We start from the raw sequence: 25,741 nt of genomic DNA on the forward strand, positions 1-25,741 counted from the left end.
ATATTAAAAAAGACTTTAAAACTCATACTCATACAACAATATATTAAAAAAAGACTTTAAAACTCATACTCATACAACAATATATTAAAAAAGACTTTAAAACTCATACTCACAACAATATATTAAAAAGACTATAAAACTATTTTTTTTAAGATCAAAATTCCATCAGAAAAATTAGAAATCAGATTTTGCGATAAAAACTGTAACATAAAAATTATAACATAGAAATCGTTTCTAGTACAAGACGACTCAAGTAACTTTACAATATTCGCTACGCGTAAGAGCACATAAGCATAAACAACTCAGATGCATTCTCACCGATGAAAAATAAATATCTATTGCATAATTATAAATTTAGTAGGGTAAATACTATTTCCCCAAATTGTACTAGATAATCGTAAAATACATTTCAACCAGTATCCTTACCTTCACTGGGAATTTGAGCTGATTATATAACTCACTAATTAACAAATTGTGACTAAGAGTTTTCCTCATTTTCATAATACGGACAATTGCTGCATCAATCTGGTACTGGCGATCCTGGAATACTCGCTCTTCGGTTGCCTTCTGTTCTTCAGTCTGTGTCAAATAACGAAAAGAGAGCGTCAAATAACGAGTAAATACATACGCAGAAAGAAAAGATATCAAGTAGATTCATAAAAATTTTAATAATGGTTCCTAATGCAGTTTAATTAATTAAAAAAAAAACTTGCACAGTTTGTTGAACTTTTATTACTGTTTTCGCAAAAACTTTAATACGTTTAGTAGCATACAGGCATAATATTTTATTTTTAAAGATCTACATTGCTACAATACAAGGGAAACTAGGAAAGTTGTGAGATGTGGACAACTGGAACGCAGGAAGTGAAAAACTTTTCCGTTGAAGAGACTCCTCTCCTTTACAAGTGAACTCAATTAGTTTCGTAACAATCACGCCACTCGTTAGGAAGAGTACACAGCAAAAAATGAGGTGTTGAAACAACACAAAATGACCACTTCAGCGAGTTACTTGTGTGTCAATTCAACACCCAACACATCGCCTGCAGAGCATATCAGAAATATCTCGTTACTGGCTGTGAGTATTTGCATTATTTTTTATTGTTTGGTATACCTAAAGCTTTGCGAAATATATTTCGCATTTATGGCAAGTAAATAATAACATTATATGTTTTCTGTAATCGGTCACAATGATGTTGTAAACCTGTAAATCATCTGACAATAGCTACACAGATAGCAATGCTTCCATCTATTTTCTGTATCTGTTATTCTTGTGTCTTAGCACGTATGAACAGAAGATGGCAGAACTGTTGCCTATGTAACTGTTGTCAGACGATTCACAGGTTTACAACAATATTATTGTGACCGATTACAGAAAACATAGAACATTATTCGTTACTTGGCATAAGTGCCAAATATATTTCGCAAAGCTTTTCTCATATTAAACGATAAATATCAATGCAAATTCTCAGGTAGTAACGATTTATTTCTGATATGCCCGAAAGGCGATGTGCTTGGTGCTGAATTAACACACAAGTAACATGCTAAAGTGGTAGACATTTTGTGTTGTTTCAACACCTCACTTTTTACAGTGTAGTGTTGCCAAGTCGCTGCATTTGTTGTTAGTTAAACTTCAGCCATGGAGTTGCAAAGGAGAGATTTTCGTGCAATTATTTTCTATGGCCAAAAATGTGGTTTAAATGAATCTCAGTACCTTGTACGTTTGTCTGTTGCATTTGGGGACAGTGCACCATCACTACACCAGTTTTTCGCTGGTATGCTGAATTCAAATGGGGCTGGGCCTCGCTCGATGATGAGGGACACAGTGGGAGGCCGTCCACAGTTGTCACGGAAGAAAACATTGATGCTGTGGAGATGATGACCAGGGGAGATGCGCGTGTGACCTGCAGTGACATTGAGTGTAGTTCGCCGAGAGTTTCAAACAGTTTACACAAACACCTGCGTGTGAGGAAGGCTTCGTCACGCTGGGTGCCCCACAACTTGACAGATGCTCAGAAGCAGACTCGTGTCGAATGGTATCGACATGCTCCAGAAATTTACAATGGTGATTCTAGAAGGGTGTCGGACATAATTACTGATGACGAAACAAGGATATATCAATTTAATCCCGAAACAAAACGCCAATCGTCTGTGTGGCTATTTCCCGGCGAAGAAGCACTCATGAAATTCAAAAGGTCAAGAAGTGTTGGAAAGAAAATGGAGGCAACATTTTTTTCTCACCAAGTGGACATGTGGCCACAATTAATTTAGAAAATCAACGAACAGTTACAGCGAGATGGTACATAGATGTTTGTCCTCCAGAAGTGTTCCACAAAATTAAGGAGAGACGACCAAGAACTAGCCTACGGGGAATCATGCTGCACCATGACAATGCATATGCTCACTCAGCGAACATCACAGTTGCATTCATTGAAGACAGTCGGTAGCCACCCACCCTACACTCCTGGCCTGGCACCATTTAACTTTTTCTTGTTCTCTACGATGAAGGATAAACTTTGTGGACGTAGATTTCTTTCAACTGAAGATGCTGTCACTGCTTACACAGAGCAGTTAAGTGTAGTGCCTGAAGCAGACTGGCGCCAATGCTTCCAGAATTGGTTTAGAAGGATGAGACTTTGTGTGGAGTGTCATGGAGAATACTTTGAAAAAATATAATAGCTATAATAAAGTTTTGCACACCCAGAGACACATGTCTCAACACTTTCCTAGTATCCCTCGTAAAATCTGTGATTTGACCAAATACACAAAGGTTTAGCAAAGCTTCTCCTTAACATCTGATAAAGTTATACACTACGATGATATAAAGAAAGGAAAAGAACATAACTAACAACATACATTTATGAAATTATTACTACAACCAGCAGAATCTTTGATTCCCCAATTCCAACGCCAATACACCCCGTCTAACAATAAATCAATTTTCCTAGATAAACAGTAAAGTACGTCTTTTAATTGGCCACCTTGGTTTTTGTGACAATATGCCCAATAACAAAATACAGTAAATTTATGAAATTGGGTCAATCATTTGTAATAACCTGATATTCTGTGTACTTTTCGGACCACCAGATGAAAGAGTGTTCCCAAACAGAAATCTCAACGGAAGATGGATGAAGAAAAAAAAAGTTTTCTCATAATTGACTCCATGACCAACGGTGGCCACTAAATAAACGAAACTGTTGAAATTTGTAAGTACTATCTATTTACTTAGTTTGTCCCTGTATATGTAATTATTTTCCAAAGACTTTATAGGGAATGCTAATATTATTTGGTGTACTTACGGTTTCCTTCATCTGAATTTGGTTGATTTTAATCCGGAAAAGTTTGTTTGTGAATTCTCGGTTGAAAACAAACTTATCATTATCTTCTACGTCTCGTCCTCGAGGCACTTTCTGAAGAACTCGCGCTTTTCCACAGGCCAGGGATTGCAACGTTCTCCGAAGCTCACCATCCTAGAACACAGAAGGGAACAATAGTATATTTCAACAGTGTTCTTGCAGTTGTCCATAAAAGAAAGTCAATTTTTATGTGCTTATCTACTGAACTGATCTAATTGTTTCAACCAATTAGTGCACTAAAACCTGGACAAGTATCACACTATACTACTAATTAACATATAATGGATTTCAGAAATTCAAGAGACCTTGAATGATAAAACAGTGTAAGAAGTAGGAAGTTTTGGCAAGAAGCGTGTCTAGGATCACTAAAGTCGTGGCTAACTTAAGGTTTCAGTGACGTAATTTCAGTAGCTCCAAATCACTAACCATGAGAAATTCCAAGTTATGTTGGAACTGTACCATTATGAAAAAAATTCCTACTACAAAACATGATTTTTTATATTTACCTAGATAGTTATAATTAATAGTATTTTGAAATAACAAATAGTTAATATATACATAATGCATGCTCGCAAATACACAATGATCGTAAGTTACACAAACGAACACAGAGCTGCAATATTTTCAGTAACAAACAATGTGGTTTGTCGATGCCCGCAAACAAATAGTCCTACATTTTAAAGAAGATTACTCTTTATGTACACTCATATCCAAAATGATTGTCGCATATCTATAACTATCTTCTTGTAAGAATATAATTTGATAATGATTTTGCAGGATACTTTTATTACTGATACTATGTGTATAATCGGGAAATGTATATTTCTGGTAAATTACATAGGACAAGAATTATAAATACGAAAATTAGAATGAGTAAAACAAAATGTTGCTAAATGGACAAGAAAATTTTATTTTCGTTTTATTGTTCTTATTTACTGCTCTTTCCACATGAAACTTTCCACATACATGTCTTTGTCGATTATACACATACTAACATTGTAAGAAATACCGGGCGAATTCATTATCAAATTATATTCCTACAACAACACATTTATAGACATGCAACAATAATTTTGGACATAAGTGTACAACAGATTGTGCAGTTATGATTTGATAAAAGACCTACAATATATCTGTAAAGTACAATAATTCATATATATGTATATAATAACTTGATTTGTCGTTAACGAGCACATACAATATAGAAACACTCACATCAGAGCGAGTTCTTTTCTGCTGTAGATGTGCAATATGCCATTAAAAAAAATCCGTGCTAAGTGTCAAAACGAAAATATTGAGCAAACATCGCAGATGTTACTTCAGAACTGATGGGACATAATAGGCACGCACCTTCTTCTGGGGATTATTTGAACTACTTTCACAGTGAATACTAGACAGCAAGTTTTTCACTGAGTAATGTTAGGCACATAGGCCACACTTAGCATGGATTTTATATTCAGTCTACATACAACCCTTTTAGCAAATGGATCAAAATCAAACGCACTGTTTCAATAAAAATACAGTTTGAACTCCATTAAAATATTACTTGCGCGTATTCATTTCTGATTAGAAGTAGGACTTACTTCTGAAAGTGCGATCTATTCTACTTTACAGTTAAGAAGTAGAAAAAGTAGACAACTTGAATCTCTGCTATATTAATATCATAATACATTACTAGGGGCACGAGTTTTTCGCACTAAGAATTTGAAATTTTCGCGTTTCGTTTTTTCATATTTTGCGTTTTGTCGCATTTTTTAAATAAAGTTTCGCATTTTGTAGTTCTTGTGGAAAAGAATTCCCTGAAATGTTTTCAATTGTTCCTTTTATTCATACATTGCTATAAAAATAAACCATTAATTACCTAAAAACAAAATACACTGAATATTTTACTTGACAATGTCAATTTCACTTATTAAAACTTATATTTTTTCAGATCACACTGAGGAAAATCAGTAACTAAACTTACTATGAGTAGGAAAGTTTTGCTGTCTTCTGAAAACACATAGGCACAAGTTGCATTTAAGCATTAAATATCAGCATGTTACATGTTTCCACATTTTCCTCCTTCACTGTTGTACGTTTGTCACTTGGAAAGTCCATACTTGGAAAAAATCGCTCACAATTGGCGTTGCTTGTTGGAAGCCACACATATGTAAGTGCATTTACAACAAACTTCAAACGATCATTACTTCGGAACTTCCCATTCAGCTGCGATGGTGATAGCTAACGGGCAACATGTTCCCTATAGTCGTGTCCTAATCACCCAAAATGCACAGTTGATGCCACGTTCTACCGTTCCGTCAGCGGAAAACTAGCGTTTTTAAAGCAATGAAAACGTATTTTTAAAATTTCGCGTTACATCGCGTATTGTTAGAAATTTCGCGCGAAACTGTCAATTTCGCGTTTTATCGCGCAATGAAAACCAATGAAAATACACATAGAATATCATAAAACTTCGAAAAACGGAAAATTACTTAATTCTGATGCATTTCGTTTTATCGCGCATTGCGAAAAACTCGTGCCTCTATACATTACTAATTAACACACAATATATTTTTACGTTATCACTTATCTCAGACGATTACATAGCTTGAGGTCAAATTTTCTATGATGCAGATCATGCAAGATTCGTACGATAAGTTATGCTGGTTTACCGGTTCCAGTGAGCTCGCTTAAGTCCGTATGACATCACTTAACTTCCTGTGAGATTATTTAAGATCTTGTCTGATCACTTAAGTTCCTGTGAGATCACTTAAGTTTCTGTGAGATGACTAAGTTTTGAGTTACTATAGCCATTATAAAGCACTTAACAAATGGTTGCAGAATTACAATGGAAGTGAATTCTAATATTACCAGTAACAGTCTGATTTCCTCTGTATTCACAATAAAGCCATGTGATATTCATGTGTTACTGCTACACTTACCTCTATATTGGTAGCTGCCCTAATTTCTTCCAACGACAACTCGTCAATGTCATTAAATAGTAATAGCACCAGTGCTTGGAAGAGAGAAACCTGTAACTCTTTCTTTCCCTACAAGAAAACAACGGTGACATGTAAGTACTTATCAATACTGCAGAGGTTTCACCTTATAATATAAAATAAAACTTGTTCAAGTATGAAACAGATCGTATACAAGACACATTAAACTTTTAAATACTTATTCTGAAAAAGAGAATCGAATTATCTCGAAATATTGTCAAAAAATGAATGTATTTTCTCGTCGTCAGCATACTCAACTAAGAACCTAACATCAAAAACAACTAGTCTTTTTTTTAACCCTTTTAATCCCACTGTTCCGAAATGGGAACAATTTATTTTTATCAATTTTTGTCTGTGGATTATTTGTTGTGGATTTATTTTGTTTTTTACAATAAGGACCTGGTACCAGTCCATATGCTACTATTAAAATCCTCTTGAGCTCCTTTGTGGCTAAACAGTTAGCGTACGGGACTTTGGCGTGGGAAACCCGGGTTCCATTCCTGGCGGAAGCTCATGTGGTTCGGATTCCACGTTAATCGGTAGGACCACATCTCATATAGCCTCGCTGCTGAAAGGGACGATAAACTAAAATCAACAAAATCAACAATACTAAAATTCTCAAAATATATTAAATGAGATCAGAATCAATAAGTTTAGAAGGAATGAAGAAATTCTAAAACAAAAATAATTTGGGATTAAATGGGTTAAATGTGCTCTGGGATTCTTATTTTGATTATACAACTTAAAGGAAGTCACATTATTAGGGGAACGTCATCGCAATTAGATTTTATATATAACTGAACCGAAGCCCAAGCCGCACTGGAATATTGCTTCTTGTGACATCACTGAAATCACGTAGTATCGGGTCTGGGTCAGAGAAAAGACAGATGACCGTCCGTACTCGCCAGATGATGATGGCATTGTAGCATCCACCCAACGTCGTGAGGACAAATAGGGAGTTACCTGAAAAATTCAGTGAATTCCGGTCTAGAAAGCCAGCAACAACGGCGAGGGGGGACCGATGTGCTGACTACATATCACCTCAAAGACATAAGTGTCACAAGAAACGGTATTTCAGTGGGATAGGGTGTATGAGAATTAAATACGATAGGTAGTCAAAAAGTTCACGGAATTCTGTTGTAGCTCTTTATTATCACTATATAGTTGTGTGCATATTTACTTAATCGCCTTCAACGCTGGCCCCTTCGGCACACACACACACACACACACACACTTGTTCCACCGCTGCTGCGATTGGTGGAAACACTGACGAAAGGCCTCTATTGCTGTTTTCTGAAGTTCAGGATTCGCGTTAGTTTTGATCTCTTATACGTTGGCGAAATGGGAAAGGTCCATTTTTAGGTTTGGAAAGAGACAAACTTCCGATGGTGTTAAACTATTTTTAAGACTATAAAACTCTCCGAATCAGATTTTCTCAATTTGTACATGCACTTGATGTTTGCGCGTTGCTCGAACTGTGACACTGTGCCAAGTGATCACCACACACTCCCCCATTCAGCTACATTACTCGTACACTGCCTGTTATGACCTGTTCACACTTGTTAATTTCATAATTAGACAACCTAGGGACAGTACTGTATAAGATTCATTGTGATTGCATCATGAACGCCAAAACCACAACAGCATTCTGGGAACTTTTTGACTGCCCTTCATATTTCCACTTACAAATAAAAGCATCTTTAATTCGACATTTCATGCAGCAAGATTAATTTGTTAAACTACCTATAATAATTTCGAGAAGCAAAGTGAGTACGTTTTAAATTTATTGACACAAGACTGCCCTTCAAGCGAATATCTTTATAATAAGGATTTTCTATTCAGTTAGAAAATCTCAAACCATTTTCTTATGACTTATATATTTTCAATCTGTCTACGTTGAATTTGATCAAAATAATAATAGTATTACCTGAGGAAATTCAGCCCTGAGAACGCAGTGACCTAGAGTTGGCTGCCACTGAAGCTTTCTTCCGCTATGTTTGCCCAAATAAAATTTGTTAAAAATATCCTGGTACTGCACCATTTCCGATGGTAGCGTCACTTCCATCACAGGATACGTTGGCCAGTACCCCATTGTAAGAATGCTAACGGTTAAGTCTATACTGGATAACAATGGGTTCCGAAGATTGCCCATATACTGCAAAGAAACAAAGATCAGTGAATCTTACCTATTGCGAACAAAGAAAAAAATCGATCACCACTCAGAAGTGCAAGGTATAATTTCACGACATTTCAGGGTCAATTAGTTACATTAGCACTTCTCAAATTTCCTCTAAATGGGAGCCAGTTTTATTAGTCAGAATGCTCTTCGAACCATTATATTTTTGTCCCACTTCGAAAGCAAATTTAAGCTTTCTCCTGAACATAAACCAATAAATTCATATTTTTAAAACAATATTAATATAAAATTTTTTCAACTTTATATTAGTATTGGTAAAATACGCATTTTAATAATAATAATAATAATAATAATAATAATAATAATAATAATAATAATAATAATAATAATAATAATAATAAATATAATAGTGATAATAATAACTGATTGCTATCAAGAATATTTTATAATAATACGTTTATATAAGCTTGTGTAATCTATTATCTGTATAATACGCAACACTTGAATTTTATTTTATTTATTTATTTTTATTTTTTATTTTTTTACTTTATTTTTATTTTTTTATTTTTTTATTTTATTTATTTATTTATTTATTTATTTTTTGTCTTTGACTAGTGTTCAATCTATGAGAAATCCAAAGGACACACTTCGCGCACTATTTGTGGTCAGCGGATTACATTCTGAGAAACGTTGAATTCCATTATCAGGGAAAGGAATTAAATGAAATAAAACTTAATGTCTCAGCTTAGGCACTTCAAGCTAAAGATGATTATAACAGTATTCATGGCTTTAGAATGGATATTGAAACAAAAGAAATACTGACAAAAGAAAAGCTTCAACACACATTGTATTTTAAACTATAATGTGATACAGTTTCGGATATCTATCATATTCTTAATCTGATACTATAAAGGGTGTTTCAAAAGAACACCGACAACGTTTGAGGTGATTCCTGACACCAAGATAAGACAAAAAGTATAGACCAACCTGGGTGCACAAATGCTTCCTCTCGGAGTTATAGCCTGCCGAAAACATAACATAAAAAAAAAAGAACTTTAAAGGTTTATAGTTCAGAAACTATAAACATATCGTAGTCGGGTCAAGACTTGACTTAGAAAGTAATATGTGCGCTATCCAAAAATCTATGCTTCAGAAGCCTAAGGTTCTTACGCAACGATTTTCATAGAGGGAGTTTGGCTACGGGCATATAATCTGAAGTACTCACCAAGTATCTTTATAAAAATTATTGCGGAAGTGTCACAGGATTCTGAAACATGGATATTTGGATAGGACACACACTACTTCCTAAGTGAAGTCTTGACCCGACTACGGTAGATCCCTAGTTTTGGGGCTATGGGCCTTTAAAGTTCATTTTTTCATGTTTTCGGCAGCCATAACTCTGAAACTAAGCATTTGTGCACCTAGGTTGGTTTATACTTTTTGTCTTATCTTGGTGTCAGAAATTACTTCCCAAACGTTGTCGGTGTTGTTTGGAAACACCCTGTATAAACCCTATAGAACATAAATGAAGATACAGACACACACACACACACACACATATATATATATATATATATATATATAGTCATCCTTATGAAAAAGTCTAAATTCTATTGGAATTTACGTATTTATAAGAGTTATTTATAAGAAGGAAGTATTGGAGATAGAGAAGATAATAAGGAAGTGGAAAGAAGTAGATTGGATAAAGAAGGTAGGAAGAGATAAGTTGATGAACTGGACAGACGGCTTATCCATTAATGAATTATGGCAGTGAATTTTGGATAGCACAGACAGGAAGATGGAATTGAAAAAGGCCCTTATAAGGACCAAAAATGGCGGCACATGATTGCCAGGAAAATGGACACGGGGACCTACGAGATTGGCTGAAGGCTTCATCCAATAGAATTTAGACTTTTTCATAAGTATGACTATATATATATATATATGTCTATCTTCATTTATGTTCTATAGTGTCTATATAGTATCTGATGAAGGACACTCTAGATATCCGAAACTGTAACACAAATTAAATCTTTCAGTTTTACGTCCCACGATAACACCGTGCATACTAAAGGAGATAGGTGATGATGAGAATAAATGAAATGGTGGAATGAAGGCAGTAGGAGGAAATGAATAACTCCGAGAAAACCCAGATGTATAGTGTTCGTCCATTACACAGCCCTCTTCGGAAGAGATGGGATCGAACGAGGGACCCCACGCACCAGAAGTGAACGTTCTACTACTGAGCAACCACAGTCCCCGGAATATTCAAGACATGTTATTTGGATTAGGCTATGTTTGGTGTTTTATACAAGGCATCGCTAATATTTTATTGATTATGTGTGAAGATTGTTTTATATTATATAAGGTGTGAGTACTCCATAGTCATTAATAAGAAGTTGAAAAGCTATTTACAACTCTCGGCGAATATTCGAAGGTAAATACTAAATTTAGAACTAAATAACAAGACGACCTATTACTAGTGATGTCAACCGGCTCGACTCGAGCCCTGAGCCACCGGCTCAGCTCGAGCTCCGATTCGGTTCAACTGAACCAATAGCTCGAGCCGGCTCGGTTCGGCTCAGCTTGTGAGCCATCGGCTCGAGCTTTCTCCGTTGCGATGAGCCACCGGCTCGGTTGGGCTCTGCTCAGGTGAGCCATCGGGTCGGTTGGAATGAACCGTTGGCTCGGTTCGGCTCGGCTTAGGTGATCCATTAGCTCGAGCCGATTCGGTTAGGGTCAGCCATTGGCTTGGCTCGGTTCGGCTCAACTGAGCCAAGTGCTCGAGCCGGCTCACTTCTCGGTTCGTTTGGTGATCACTGAGCTGAGCCGTTAACAACACTACCTATTACATCAGAGGTGAGCAATTGAGCAATCTACAACTAAACCATCATATCCCTAGGTGAAGTGATAAAAAGAATGGTTAAAATATTAGTAAAAATATATAGGATACTTAGGAGAGCTAGCCACAGAACTTAAAACAGGGTTCTCATTTTTCTGGCGAGCACGAATTCCTTAACTTTTACCAGGTCACAATCTACGAATTTCCAGATCTACATACAATTAATGAAAAAAAAAAAAAGTGCATTTTCCACGGCCAGGAGGTTGTTCGTCATCTCCTAAGCATGCACATATCTAGTTATGTGTGTAGGTAAAGAAGTTTTGTACCACAAACTACTTTATACAATATTCCCTAAGGGTAAGCTAAAAAGACCAATGGATCTGAGAACTAGATATTCGTACTTGAAATTCCTTGACTTTTCCAAGTTTTCCAGGTCGGTGAGATCCCTGTTCAAAATGTTCTATGATAGAGATCAGTCTACGTTGCATTCTTTGTGCATCTGTGTACCTGAGTACAGGAGAAGAAAAACTACATAGACATACGAAAGGAGTAATACAGACGTAGTTCTGTCATAGAAGATTTTAAAGTTATCAGACTAAGTATCCTACAAGCTTTTACCAAGATTTTAACCTATCTTTTAATCCCTTTAGCTGATAAAGAACATGACTGGCTCAGCCAATCAGAGCGTTCCACCTGGCAGCCAGGTTAACAAAACCTGGCAGCCAGGGGGAAAGCGCTCAGTTCGAGCAAGTTGAGGGTGGTAGTAGGGTCGTCGGAAGCGCGCGTGGGATCTCGATTGATTCAAGTGATCTCGGATCCGCCCGTTGTGGTTGAGCCCCTCCGTACGCATACTGCCTCCTAATTCCATTCGCTTGCTGTCCGCAACCGCCATCATTACATCGCACAAGTGTAAGTGCCGTGGACGTCGCGTCAATCCTGATTGTCCCGTCCATTTTACGGTCCCTTACGATGCGTCTCGAGTGCCATCACCTACAGTAACGCTTTCGCAAGAACAGTTTGGACAGGATTTTGCTCCAGTGCTTGCTTCGCCGGCCAGCGAGTTTGGCTCTCTCTCCAGTGCCACGTCCCTCATTCGTCCGTCCCCGGTGATCGGCACCTCGAAAGGAAGTGTATCAAAGACTAGTGCCAGTGCTCCGACCCAGCAGAGTGTTAGCGTCGCTTCGACGTCTTTGAACCTTCAAGATCCTACTAGTGTTCATACCAGTTCAGTGCGTTCCAAGAAGTTACTTTCTCAAAAAAAATTGACTTTGTTTACTATTAATATGTATTTTAAGTGCTGTTATTACCAAATTTGAAATAAGCAAAACAAAAATTAAAATTAGGTACTTACTGATTTTGGACAGACATGAGTTAATAGCTCGTTTTTAATAATAATAATATATAGGAAATGAAGGTTGGAATCTGTTATTACCTGTTTAAATGCCACGTTGATGTCTTTACTTAATTCCATATCCTTAAACATTCCTTCGAGTTTGGAAGTGAACCCACCTCCACATTCTTGCTTTAATTTGGACAACATGCTCTTCTCTGCATCCACACTCGCTGACTTTCCAACCAACAAACGTTTCGCTAAATCCTATTTAGAAAAAAATACTGATAATAAAATAAATAAAATAACATAAATAAAAACATTTTACATATCCACAATCAGCCTCGTACAGTCACTACTTTTACGAGTTTATTAACTTTATTAAATATATATATATATATATATATATATATATATATATATATATATAAACAGAATCTTCCATGAATAATTTTATTTCTCGTTCATAATTAAAGCCCAGAATCCATGACAAAACGCCATAAATCTAATTTCACATTAGTTTTAGTTTCCTATTTTAAAAAGAAAATCTGTTTACAAGCAATTAACTGCCTAAGTAAGAAGTGGAAAATTGTGAATCAATTAATATCGTGTGAAAAATGTGATAATGGAATATTACTTTATGGACACTTTATCACAAGCTAAAGCAGTAGGAAATTTATTCCGTAACTATCGATGCTATAAAATGTGAAAAGTGTGCGCCGTTCAGGAAAATGAGTGTTTCCATTGAAAATTTCGGCAATTATTAAACGATGTGCGTATACCAAGATTAGTCTAAGTTGATATTTGTAATCTTGTCTTATCTAAGTAGATTTTCGGATATCTATATGCAGTTTTCTAGATTCTATCCGAATCAAGCAGATTTCAAAAGTTTTTACAATCTTTTCTTAATATTGATAGTAATCGCGAGACCTGCTGCACAAATCCCATGCCTTACGATCATTATTACTAACAAATGCATTAAGAACTTCTGAAACAAAATTTTATAATGTTTTAGCAAAGCAGACATTTTTTTTTTTTTCATGCCAATTTTGAATATAAATTTACACTACAAAGACAATGTGCTTCTTAGAAAGTTATTTCTTCTTTTAAAACTTAAAACGTATCTTTAAAAATTGTCAGAAATTGAGAAACAACGCATTTCTAGATTCATGTTTACATAACTATATACAAACACAAATGCTTACTAAAATTATGGAAATAGTCGAAGAGAATGCAACTTAGCTGACTGGAGGCACACAAGTCTTGCATAGTATTCTGAGATATATTGTACCATTTCTAAGGGCAGTGCAGCATTCAATTTTGTCAGCGACGATAAACAAAGATATGTGTTTCGGAGTGTAAGCTTCAAGACTAACCACAAGTGCTCAATAATGTTTAGGACTGGGAACTGGATAAATCACTTTGAGTGGCTCTGAATAATACAAGAATCTGTACTATTAACATTTCAAGAATCCATCGTTGTGTATTGTTTTACTACAACCTTCTATATTAAAATAAAATACCTACATCAGATTTAATGAACTGCACTATAAGATCATTTCAAACCACTACAGATAAACAAGCAATAATTCTCGAACGAATCAAACGAAAGAACACCTATGTACAAATACCCATTGCTATTACTATCTCAAGCCGTACCTTCTTGTAGAAGGCTTCAAATACATCCTTCCCATGGATAAACCTAAAGAGAACCATTATTTTATCCAGTAATCTTTCTAGTTCTTCTTCCGTGGCTTCTTTATTACCGGCCCGTAGTTTCGAATCCACAAACTTCGCTGGAATAAGAAAAGAAGAAAAAAAAAGAAAAAAACAATAAGTACCCAGTGAAACTTGGGTGATATGAATCACCTTTAAACCTTAATTGTGAGTTTAAAGAGATCTCTGCTATAAACATCGAATAAACTTTTTCTTTTCTTTATATTCAACAATATATTCTTTCTAAGATTTGTTCTCGATTTTCTTTGTGATGTGTCGTTTTTAAAAACACAATACTGAGGAGATAAATCAACTATTATATCGTTACACAGAGAAAATGAGTGTTGCTATTTCGTTTTGTGTGATTCATTACTGTTAAGTCAAAATTCAAAGTTAATTCACAGCTTTAAAACCTAAAACTCGACAACCCGGCAGGTGAGGTCTATCTTATCAGGTAAATTACTGTACATTGTGTATTAATTAATTTTCATTTTCACGTATAGTAAAGGCTCTATACCTTCATAAAGTACGTACTTTTCCTGTTTTAGAATAATTGGTCAATTTATTCTCTCTTGTATTCTCAAACAACCAATACATACAAGTACAGTACTGTATTTTCTGAGGAAACAATCGTACTTATTCTTTCTTAACCCCATTCCCGGTAACCCGGCATTTTCAAAAACTTAGTCACCCTTCGGTCTCCACATTAGGCCGAGTTTTGCGACTCTACTGTGTTCTTTGATATACACACTGTATATTCAATATGCAGAAGTACGAATGATTAGCACTAATAAAATATTTTACATGACTGAATGATCCTAAAATTGGTTTTAAAAGATATTGATTTTACCAAGATACAGAGGTTGATTCATTCATATTAAGCCGAAGTCAATTTGCAAACTGTACTGCGTATGAGCAACCTATCGCCGTGAGATTGCCACGAGGCAAGCAATGGTATCTCGATAATCATGCAGTAGAGCAGTGGTCGAGCATTGTCTAATGCTGCCGAAACTGAACAGATTCTGGGAAGGTTTATTGTTTGTGGCCCTTTCCGACGCTAAATTCACAGCGCCGCGCATCGCAGAAATGTGCAAAGTGCGTAATTTTCGTGTGGGTCGTGCCACTGTAAATCATATTACATGGAAATATGCGGCACATAATCCAGGGTCCACCACACCGACGCGGCAAGCTAAAAACCGGCCTCCTGTGAAGAGGACCCCGCCGCTATTGCATGTGGTTCGGCTTTGGTGACCCCCGAAAATCCCCAAACACAGTGTGCAATGTCCAGCAAATGCAGCACATCGCAGGCGAAAGTCTACCACGCTATCCACAGGGATTTAGGTTTCACGGTCGTTTGCAGGAGCAATGTGCATACCCTGTGTCTTGTGGCTGAGCGGAAAAGGAACTGCAGGAGGTTGTATGAACGTCATGTCGTGGGTGATCGGTGGAAGTTTGTTGTTACCATTAATGAGGCGTGGATTTCCCTCACAGACTGTGGTCAAGTTCATGCCATTAATTACAGACCTGTTGACGCCAAGGGCCGAAGCACGTTCTTCCGCCAGTGTGCAGAGAGTTTCCAAAAAGAGTTCATGACTGCGGCCCGCTTCTCGTACAGTGGAAGACTGCCTCTCCGAAACGTGGCATAAAACGTCAAAATCAATGCTACGTACTACCAGATATATTCGGACTGAAATGTGTCAACATGAAATCCCAGCAGTGTACGGACAGGACGTGAACAAGTTAAACTGCACCAAGACAAAACATCTAGCCACACGACGAAAACATCGCTGGAATTCTATCACCGCATAGAACAGAAACTTGAATTTCGGCAATTCCCTTCCCTGACTTCCTTGTCGCGAGTCCAAATACTAACCCACTGGGCTATTGTGCTTTTGGACTCCTCACGCGACGCCTGTTCCATTGTCGACTCCGCACCGTCTCCGGTCTGTAGAAAGCCTGTAAAGAGTAGTGGGATGGTCCAGCTGCAACGCAGTCTCTCTACTGCAATGGAAACTCCGATATCGGGCAATAGTTAGTAAAAGTGGTCTGCAGATCGAACACAACTGGTGATAGAAACACAGCATTTCCTAGGTAAGTGGCACATTCAAATTCGGCTCAATATAATTAATCAAACTCGCTAGGTATTGGCTAAAATAAGCACGAGAGACAGTAAAATAAAAGGAAAACAGTACGAGAGAAAGAACAAAGAAAAGAAGTACAGAAAAATAAAGAAAAAAAGGAAGGAAAACAAAAGAAATACATAAAAGAACGTAAAAAGAAAACAAAAAGAACCTTACCTATTAGTTCAGCTGGTTTGTTGGCTCTTTGGTTAATGAAGTGCTCGAACGCCTCTTTCAAACTATTTGTAAATTTTTCGTTCTTCTGAAAGCAAGTGCACACTATATTGTCCATCTTATCTTTGAAGTCCAGCAATTCTTGTACCATAGTCTTATCCTTTTCTGGGTCTATCACTATTGTTCGCCCTTTTCTCTGAAAATTACAATACAATGTCAATATTACAAGGAGATATGTGTCACTGGTAAGAATATATGTCACTATTAGGAATATGTGTATTATTGTGGGAATATGTACTTCACTGTTAGGAATGTGAGTGTGTGTTACTTAGGAATATGTGTGTCGTTAGTAGCTTGTCATTGTTACGAATGTGTTACTGTCAGGAATGTGTGTGACACTTTGTAAAATGAGCGTCGTTGTTAGAAGTAGTGTGTCATCTAGAAATATGTACGTCACTGTTAGAAGTGTACGTGTGTCGCTGTTAAGAGTATATGTCACTGTTAGAAGTATATGCGTCACTGTTGGGAGTGTCTCACTGTTAGGAGTATGTATCACTGTTAGAAGTGTACATGATGGCCTCCCGTATTTTATATCATTTCTTATTGTTATTAAACAGGTAGACCTAGTTTCTTTACTATTTGTTCTTAACGTCTTTTAACTTATAACTTAAGCCCGGAACAGTCGAAGCAAATAAATCCATAAACTAGAATATTATACTTGATCAATGCAGGGGTGTACACCTACTTTTGGGCCACCCTATATATGTGTCACTGTCAGGAGTATATGTCACTGTTAGAAGTGTATGTGTCACTGTTAGGAGTATGTGTCACTGTTAGGAGTATGTGTCACTGTTAGAAGTATATGTGTTACTGTTCGGAGTGTGTCACTGTTAGGAGTATGTATCATTGTTAGAAGTGTATGTGTCACTGTTAGAAGTATGTGTCACTGTTCGGAGTATATGTCACTGTTAGAAGTGTATGTGTCACTGTTAGAAGTGTATGTGTCACTGTTAGAACTGTATGTGTCACTGTTCGAAGTGTATCACTGTTAGAACTGTATGTGTCACTGTTAGAAGTATGTGTCACTGTTCGAAGTGTATCACTGTTAGGCGTATATGTGTCAGTGTTACGAGTATATGTCAATGTTTGGAATATATGTGTCACTTTATATGACCTTCGCATGCTTGTGAATTGTAAAACCTATACATAGAGGAGTCTGTATGCTTTCCTCGTGTATAGTTGATGTCCAATAACACAGCATCGTAGGTGACGTAAAATGTCATTAAACTCAGTGTGAGGCTTATTTATGGCCGGTTGCTGAACAGTTGATGATGCTGAGGGTTTTCTATGTTGCCACAGTTTTTTTTTTTTTTAATACATTATTTTTGCCGCTTGTTTGTGTGTACAAGCTTGAGAATGATGTCATTCACTGACTTGTTTTTTAGTCTAATGGAAATTAAATAATACATTCTAACACTGAAGGAAAGGAAGGGAAAGGAAGCTCTAATCCTAAAAACTGTGAAAATTTACCAACATTAAAAGAGACTGTGTTAGGTCAAATTTGTTGAGTTTCTTAGTTCCAAGTGTTACTTCAGGAAATTTTGGTCATAAAGGAACATAAAAGGACATACTGACGTACAAGTTATGCTGGTGGAGGGGTCGATTGTTGTATCATTTGGGTATTGTTTTGTGATTACAAGCGACAGGGCCCGAGCTTTTGACCTGAAACTATACATAGGGAAAACGTGTCTAATACACATAGTAGCGTCTTCTATTGTTTTAATTTGAATATAACTACCATTTTCAGGATTTGAATTAGTATGTATAGGACTGGCACAGCCAGATTTGAGCTGTTACGCGTTGTTTCATTAGAGTTTCGAGTGAGGCCAACGAAACACGTGCAATACAGTTCAATCAAGCGCCAAAGAGCTGGAAACTATCGAACAAGTAACTGGGTAAATCACAAAGCGTATCGAAACAACATACGAAGGACGTGTTCAATAATGATTTTACTTTATAACGTTAAGCTTTAAACTTATATTTGCTTAATGGAGTTGTTTTTAAATTTTTCTTCTTGGCGGAAAATGTATAGTTACGATTTTTAATGCTACTACTAATAATAAATGCTAGTTACATTTATTAATTTTTTTTTTATTTATTTACTTATTTTCATTTCATTTCTATAGAAACCTGGGCTCTCTCCTCTGCTTTAAACTTTTCACATTAATTGGTATAATAAGTTGAATAATGTCGCTTTCTGTAAATAGGTCTGCGCAAGTCCTTAATATCTTTCGACATGTTAAACCTCTAATACTGTCTTCTACAATAAATAAATAAATAAACGAATTCATTAATTAATTTAAAAAGCAAATCCTCTAAAAAGGACTTGAATGAACTTGGTATTGGTGACTGGCATTTTATACAAGCAGTCCGCTGCTCTCTAAACTAATCCATATGGTAGCACAAATATCGAAGCGGAACACCAAAGTTACTGTGGTAGTTTTATAATAATAATCTTTGGATACTGGCCTAAGACAATCGACTCCCCAGATTTTCATGGACAAGAAGAATTATGAAGGAACGTGGTATCAATGGCCAATAATTCAAACAGTGACCTAGGTATTAAAGTTTTCTTGCAAAGGGGCTAAGGTAAATAACATAAAATTTTTAAGAAGTCAACATTCTTCAACTACATGTCTGTCTGGTCGATGACACCAACAGGAATGGTCTCTGAAATGATTCCAGTAATGATCAAAACAGGAACTAGAGGGCACATACAAATGTACCAGAAAATTTATCTGCATTCAAGAATGAAATACCAATAAAAAAAGTACACGATAAACATGTACTATCTACTACACAATTTCTTTCAGCTTTTAATTCACTCATGTTATAGATACCATATACAACGCTAAGGTGCATAGTGGGAACCGTAATGTACTTACCTTAATATAACTGTTGAAATTAATACAGAGTTCGAGGAGCCCATTTTTAACTCTAGAAAATAGGCTATACATTAAGGTTAAATCCGAGACTCTATTCTCCTCCAAGAGATTGTCTAAGCCTTTTTGAAGTATACTTGATAGATGTTCACTGAGCAGTTGTTTCTCAACCGTATGTATAAGAGGCCACCTGCAACAAATCAAAGCATTCTTGTTAAGTAGCTAGTAATCAACATGCCTAAATATATATACTACAGCGTATAAGTTCATTTATCCAACAAAATAATGACAAAATGAAGGTTTCATTTCGTACATACGTATTTACATTCAAGTATATCTCCATATCGATGATGATGATTTCAATATACGAGGGAGGATCAGAAACTAAGATTACAAGGCCAATATTTCTGGAGTTTAGTCTGTTATGGAGGAATGAGGAATGTGCCATAGAGACCTACACGGCCGCCAGCCCGAATGTACCTAGGCCCGGCCCAGCTCGGGCCCGAAAAGTTTTCGAGATTTTCGGCCCAGCCCGATAAGTTTTTTTAAAATTCTTGGCCCAAGCCCGGGACGGGCCCGATAAATTTTAAGTTTCATTTTGTAACATTTTTCATGGGCACACTTCTTCAACGTTTGCCTTTATGCTAATTATCGTTTAACGGAAGTCAATAATTATTAAAGAATTGCAATTAATTGGCTCCAGCCCGGTCCGACCTGAAGAGAAATCAGTGTCGGTCCGCCCAAGCCCAGCCCGGCCCAAAGAAATAACTGAGTCGGCCCGTGCAGGTCTCTAGTGTGCGATAACTGTAATACATGGAGTTGGCAACTGTGCAGTTTCAGCCACCCGCAAGCTACGGCTCTAGTTGTAGATGCACACAAATGGCGACTCATTTAGAAAAGTGGTCTCGCGAAGAAGTCGGCACAGTTATTCGATTTCTGTGGACGAAACGTAACCGCGGCTGAAATCTACTGTCAGCTGGTAGAGGTTTACGGAGAGACTGTAATGTCTCGTCAGCATATCGCAGAATGGTGTTGAAAGTTCACGGTTGATAGAGAAAACGTTACTGTTGAGGAACGCAGTGGCCGACCCAGCACGGCATCAACATATCTGAATATAGCTCGCGTGAAGAAGTTGATTCAGGACAACAGGAGATCACATTACGACATCTGATGGCAGAATTGAGAATGTTATTCGGAAGCAACTACGAGGCCGTCACTTCGCTTCAGACGAGAAGGTGAAACACTTCGTGACAATGTGGCTGAACACGCAAGAATAGGATTTTTACCAGGAGGGAATCTTCAAACTCATCCCATTCAATGATGTGACAAGTGCTTCAAAAGATATGGAGACTATGTCGAAAAATAATCTAATGAATGTACTATCCATGGGATGTATTAGTTGTGTAAAATAATATGTTAATGAAAGGAAGAAACAACCCATTTAAACTTTTTTTATACACCTGATCCTCGGTTGGTACGAATTCAATAAGACAGAAAGAGTGAAAAAAAAAATGAATGACTGGGTCGTGACTCGAACCCGGGATCTCCGGCGTACTGTGTCGATGCGTACAAGCCGCGTGGTCTGAGTGCAGGGCACCGACTTCAGGCGTAAGAGTGTGTGTGGCTGTTCTGGGAAGCGGACTGGGTAGCGTAGTGATTAACGCATCGGCACGGTATGCCGAAGATCCCGAGTTCGAGTCCCGGTCTAGTATCAGACGTAAGCCAATATGCTCCAGCCGCACGGAACTTGATATTCACTTTGTTCCATTGTTTAACGGTGGCATCACAGTATCAGTCTACACGTACAATGTTAGTCATGTCCCACGCCACTCTGGCGAGCGGTAAGTGATTTACTTTGAGATACTTCTGTGCCGACACAACTTCGCAGCAAACTAATCAGTCTCGTTTCCTAACTGCTGCACTGTATTAAAAAAAAAAAAAAAAAAATTACAAAGCCTACGTGTTGCCTTATCAATGACAGAACGTATAAATCAATTGTAATTCATCGATCTGTAAGGGGAGGAGAAATAATTCTCTGTACAGTATTGAAAACTACATTCAAATTGATCAATCCGTTCGAACGACAAAAGAACACAAAAGTCTGTACTCCCATTATTACTGATGACTGTATTACATGTTTTTATCACAGTTTCATGGGAATTGTAGCAACAATTTTAGGTTATTTTCTCTCATTTTGCAGTCTCTTAAAAAAAAAAAAAAAAAAAAGTAAGAGAAAACGGAAAGAATTGTGAAAAGTAAACTTACTTTGTGGTTGGATCCAAATAATGCAGCAGTCTTTCGTTTTCTTCATTAATCCTCTTATCCACATGAGCAAGGTACTCAGGAACGTCATGTTCCTGCATTAAGCGCTGGCCTTCCGCAGCATACAAACACTCGGTTGCTACTAGGAACCTACAATACACAAGTATCAACAAATTAAAAGTGGTTTCATTAGTAACAATGAACATATTAACACATGACACGACGCTTCAAAAAAAGCACTCTACTCACTCTTCGATTAACGATTCATAAACAATAAGCGCAGAATGGATATTTTCATAGAAGTAGTATCGATCAGAGCCAATAGCGAACTGATTATATGATCACTCATATTACAACCATCGGTTACTTAATGTTTAATTCAAATAGTTGTTGCCAGACAAGAACAAGAAAAGTGACTTACTGTGTGGCTCAGTGTTTGGCAATTTAATTGTATACTTACTTTCTTGCTAGGAATGCTGTCAGCGTCAGTTTTATTACTGCATCACCGGATCCTTATCTTTACATCTCTTATTGTGGTTTTAGTTATCTTACAGCGAACCGAGCGAAGTAGCTCAAGTGGTAGACCGTTGGTTTCGCATTCGGGAGATCGTGAGTTCGATTCCCGCTGCCGACCATCCTGATGGGTTTTCCTATCCTACCAGGCAAATCCCGGAATGGTACCTACTAAACAGGCCCTGGCCGATACCTTCCCAAATCCTTTCCATTGTTACTGTTCTTATATTAGATATCCAGTATAAAATGGCCTTTGACCTGTACTGGTGATTGTTAAATAAATAAATAAAATAAACAATTTGCAAAGACCGGTGGCACGTAATAAAACCAGTACTGACAATGTTTCCAGCGAGGAAGGAAATATACAATTAAAATAACAAACACGAAGGCAAGGTAAGTCATTTTTCTTGTGAATAAATGCCCTATAGCTTAAACAGTAGGTAATTGAAGACCTGAAATGCAGAACATCCCAAGTTTACCGGAGTACTTTTTTTCTCTATTTTTAGAAAAAAACAAGATTATACTTGGCATGCAATTCTGTTTAGTTTTTTTTTTTTTTTTTTTTTTTTTTTTTAAGATTTGATTTAGACTTACGTATTATGCAAGTGAATAGCACTTAAAACATAGATCCTAACATAAAAAACAAAAAACGCAAACTACGAAGAAAAAGAGTGGACTTGAGATGTTTTGCAATTCAGGTCTTCAATTGCAACAGCCTTTTAAAGTTTCATAGTTAACCCTGATTTCGTCATATTTTTTCAACAAAATTTAAAGTGCTTTCAAAAACCTCTTACCAATACCCAGTGCTTATATAAATGAAAAATGAACGTAAAAACGATGCCACCTGAAAATATATACGTATTAATGGAACACACGACATTCTGAAATAAAAACTGCCACGTAACTATATGTACCACACTTAGCTATTTTCTATTTTACAGCAACTGTCAAACGATGTTATTTTCGTCTCGTTAACTTACTTGTTTTCAAACGCTTCCTGATAAATTTGAAGGTCTGATAACATACGAAGAAGAGACTTCAAAAGCGTTCTATCTACAGTGTCTCCTTGTCTCTCCTTCTCAATTAACATTAGAAGACCTTCCACTGTCCGTGTCTGCACTAACTGATTTAGGATAATGTGATGTCTGAAAAGATCCAAACCCATGTCCCTGCAAAGAACAATGAAAATATTAGACTATGCTCAGAAGTTACCACAAGAAAATCGATTCATCAAAATAATCTCAATCTGTCGTCCGGAATTATTCCTCTGGATCGTTTCGGCAAGGACAGCTGTTAACAGTAACAGAACCAAAAACCGAAATTCGGCGCGTTTCTTGATGACAGTATCATTGGAATACATTTCGACACCATAACTTGCAAAGATCGTTACAAATTGCAAATGATGTTGAGCAACTGTCAAATAAAGACTCGTAGTAACTACACAGCAAAAAACTGAGGTGTTAAAACAACATAAAATGACTGCCACTCCAGGGTGTTACTTGTGTGTTAATTTAACCAAAAACATCGCCTTCCGAGCATATCAGAAGTAAGTAGTAATTGTCAGTGAAAATTTGAATTGGATTTTATTGTTTGCAATGAGCAAAGCTTTACGCTGTACATTTCACATTTATGCCAAGTAACGAATAACATAATATGTTTTGCTGTAATCAGTCAGTAAAATAGTTTTGTAAGCCTATGAATTATTTGACAACAGTTACATGAAGAGAAATGCTGCCATCTGTTACATGAAGAGAAGTGTTCTTATATTCTAGCACATAAGAAAAACATATAAGAACAACAGATAGCAAAACAGCTACTCATGTAACTGTTGTCAGACAATTGATAGGCTTACAGAACTATTTTAGTGACCGATTACAGAAAACATAATATGTTACTTGTTACTTGGCAAATATGCCAAATATACTGCGTAAAGGTTTGTTTATAGCAAACAATAAAATCCAATGCGAATTCTCACTGACAATTACTTGGGGATTTCTGATATGCTCGGAAGGTGATGTCCTTGGTGTTAACACACAAGTAACACTCTAAAGTAGTAGTCATTTTGTGTCGTTTTAACACCTCATTCTTTGCTGTGTATGTATAGCAGTTTTGTTACAAAACCAACTTTTCCTTCCTCTCTAATTCTCTTTCCACTTCATTATCGGTTTCGGTTCCAGAACCAGGGCCGATTTTCTCAGAAAAAAATCAATTTTGATTTCCGAGCCGGAAACAACTTTCTCGGAAAATTAGTTTCAGTACGGAGTCCAAAACAGTTTCTTTATCAGAAAGTTTCTTTATGTTCCGTCTATGTAATCGTCTATTCGGGCAAATGGATCCGGGAACCCAAACCAGGAGAACACATCGTTTCCGTTACAGCTAACAACTGTGAACAAAACTGAACCAAAATCTTGAAGAACTCACTTATGCCTATCAGTTCTGTTACTGTTAATCACCCGGCAAAGGAATCATATGTTAATACCAGTAACAAATCATGAACAGTAAAATCTTCAAACTAACCAACTGATCCTAATGTATTGCTTAATTGTTTGGCATTCTTGTAACTTATTCATTAACATTCATATAAGCTATAGCTTGAAAGTCCGCAAATCTTAATTCATTTTCTTTTCTCTCTTAACGATGTCCCACTAAAATATTGTCTTGAGCATCACCTGATTACGACTCTTCGCTAACGACACCCCTACATTTTTCAATTTTAGTTCCAGAATAGCGCATACTAAATAAGTATTCAACAAGAAAAGGGGACTGCTAACATTAAGAAATGAGTCGTTGGACATATTTATTAAGACTGGTACGGAGCGTGTCGCTTTACAGATCAAAGACGTGGATATTGAGAAAAGCTGGAAAACCCAAGCTGGAAGCATTTGAAATGTAATGCTGGCGCAGAATGCGGTGCATATCATGTACCGAAAGGAAAAGGAATGAAGACGTACTAAAGGAATCTAATGAAGGATGACAGATCATGAAGATAATAGGGAAAAAAAGAAACAGCATGCTTAGCCCTCTTATTCCGCACTCCGATCACCGCGTTGATAGAGGGAAGGCAGAAGGAAAACCAGGAAGGAAACCAGGAAGGCCAAGGATAGAATATCTTGATGCAATTACGAAGAAGAGATCTTATCAAAGTATAAAACAGCTTTCTTAACGGAGAGAAAAGTTTTAAAATGTCCATGTTGTCTACCAATCTATGGTTGAAGTGAGAAAGAAGAAGTGAATAATTTACAGGAAATGAAGAATTAAAATCTGGAAAGTGAGCTACGCCTGGTAGTGACTACAATGTGCTATTAAATAAACTTGTAATCGTTTTTTTTTAAGACCAGAGCTTTGGGTGCTCAGCTAATGACGTTATAAAT

General features: G+C 36.8%; 1 protein-coding gene across 1 annotated transcript in view; it reads right to left on the bottom strand.

Annotated features, from left to right (window-relative positions):
* Positions 1-25,741, bottom strand: part of Cul4 (cullin 4) — a 67,724-nt gene that overhangs the window by 8,574 nt on the left and 33,409 nt on the right. The window contains exons 4-13 of the mRNA XM_081756148.1: positions 23,351-23,539; positions 21,861-22,007; positions 19,599-19,785; positions 16,657-16,849; positions 14,303-14,439; positions 12,746-12,910; positions 8,262-8,489; positions 6,278-6,385; positions 3,297-3,467; positions 427-579 (exon numbers count right to left, since the gene is read on the bottom strand). Of these exons, the coding sequence (XP_081612274.1) occupies positions 427-579; positions 3,297-3,467; positions 6,278-6,385; positions 8,262-8,489; positions 12,746-12,910; positions 14,303-14,439; positions 16,657-16,849; positions 19,599-19,785; positions 21,861-22,007; positions 23,351-23,539 (1,678 nt within the window). The remainder of the gene's footprint in view (positions 1-426; positions 580-3,296; positions 3,468-6,277; positions 6,386-8,261; positions 8,490-12,745; positions 12,911-14,302; positions 14,440-16,656; positions 16,850-19,598; positions 19,786-21,860; positions 22,008-23,350; positions 23,540-25,741) is intronic.

The sequence above is a fragment of the Thermobia domestica genome, chromosome 4 (genome assembly GCF_964235325.1).
Source record: "Thermobia domestica chromosome 4, izTheDome1.hap1.1, whole genome shotgun sequence".
In the NCBI taxonomy this organism is placed as follows: Eukaryota; Metazoa; Arthropoda; class Insecta; order Zygentoma; family Lepismatidae; genus Thermobia; species Thermobia domestica.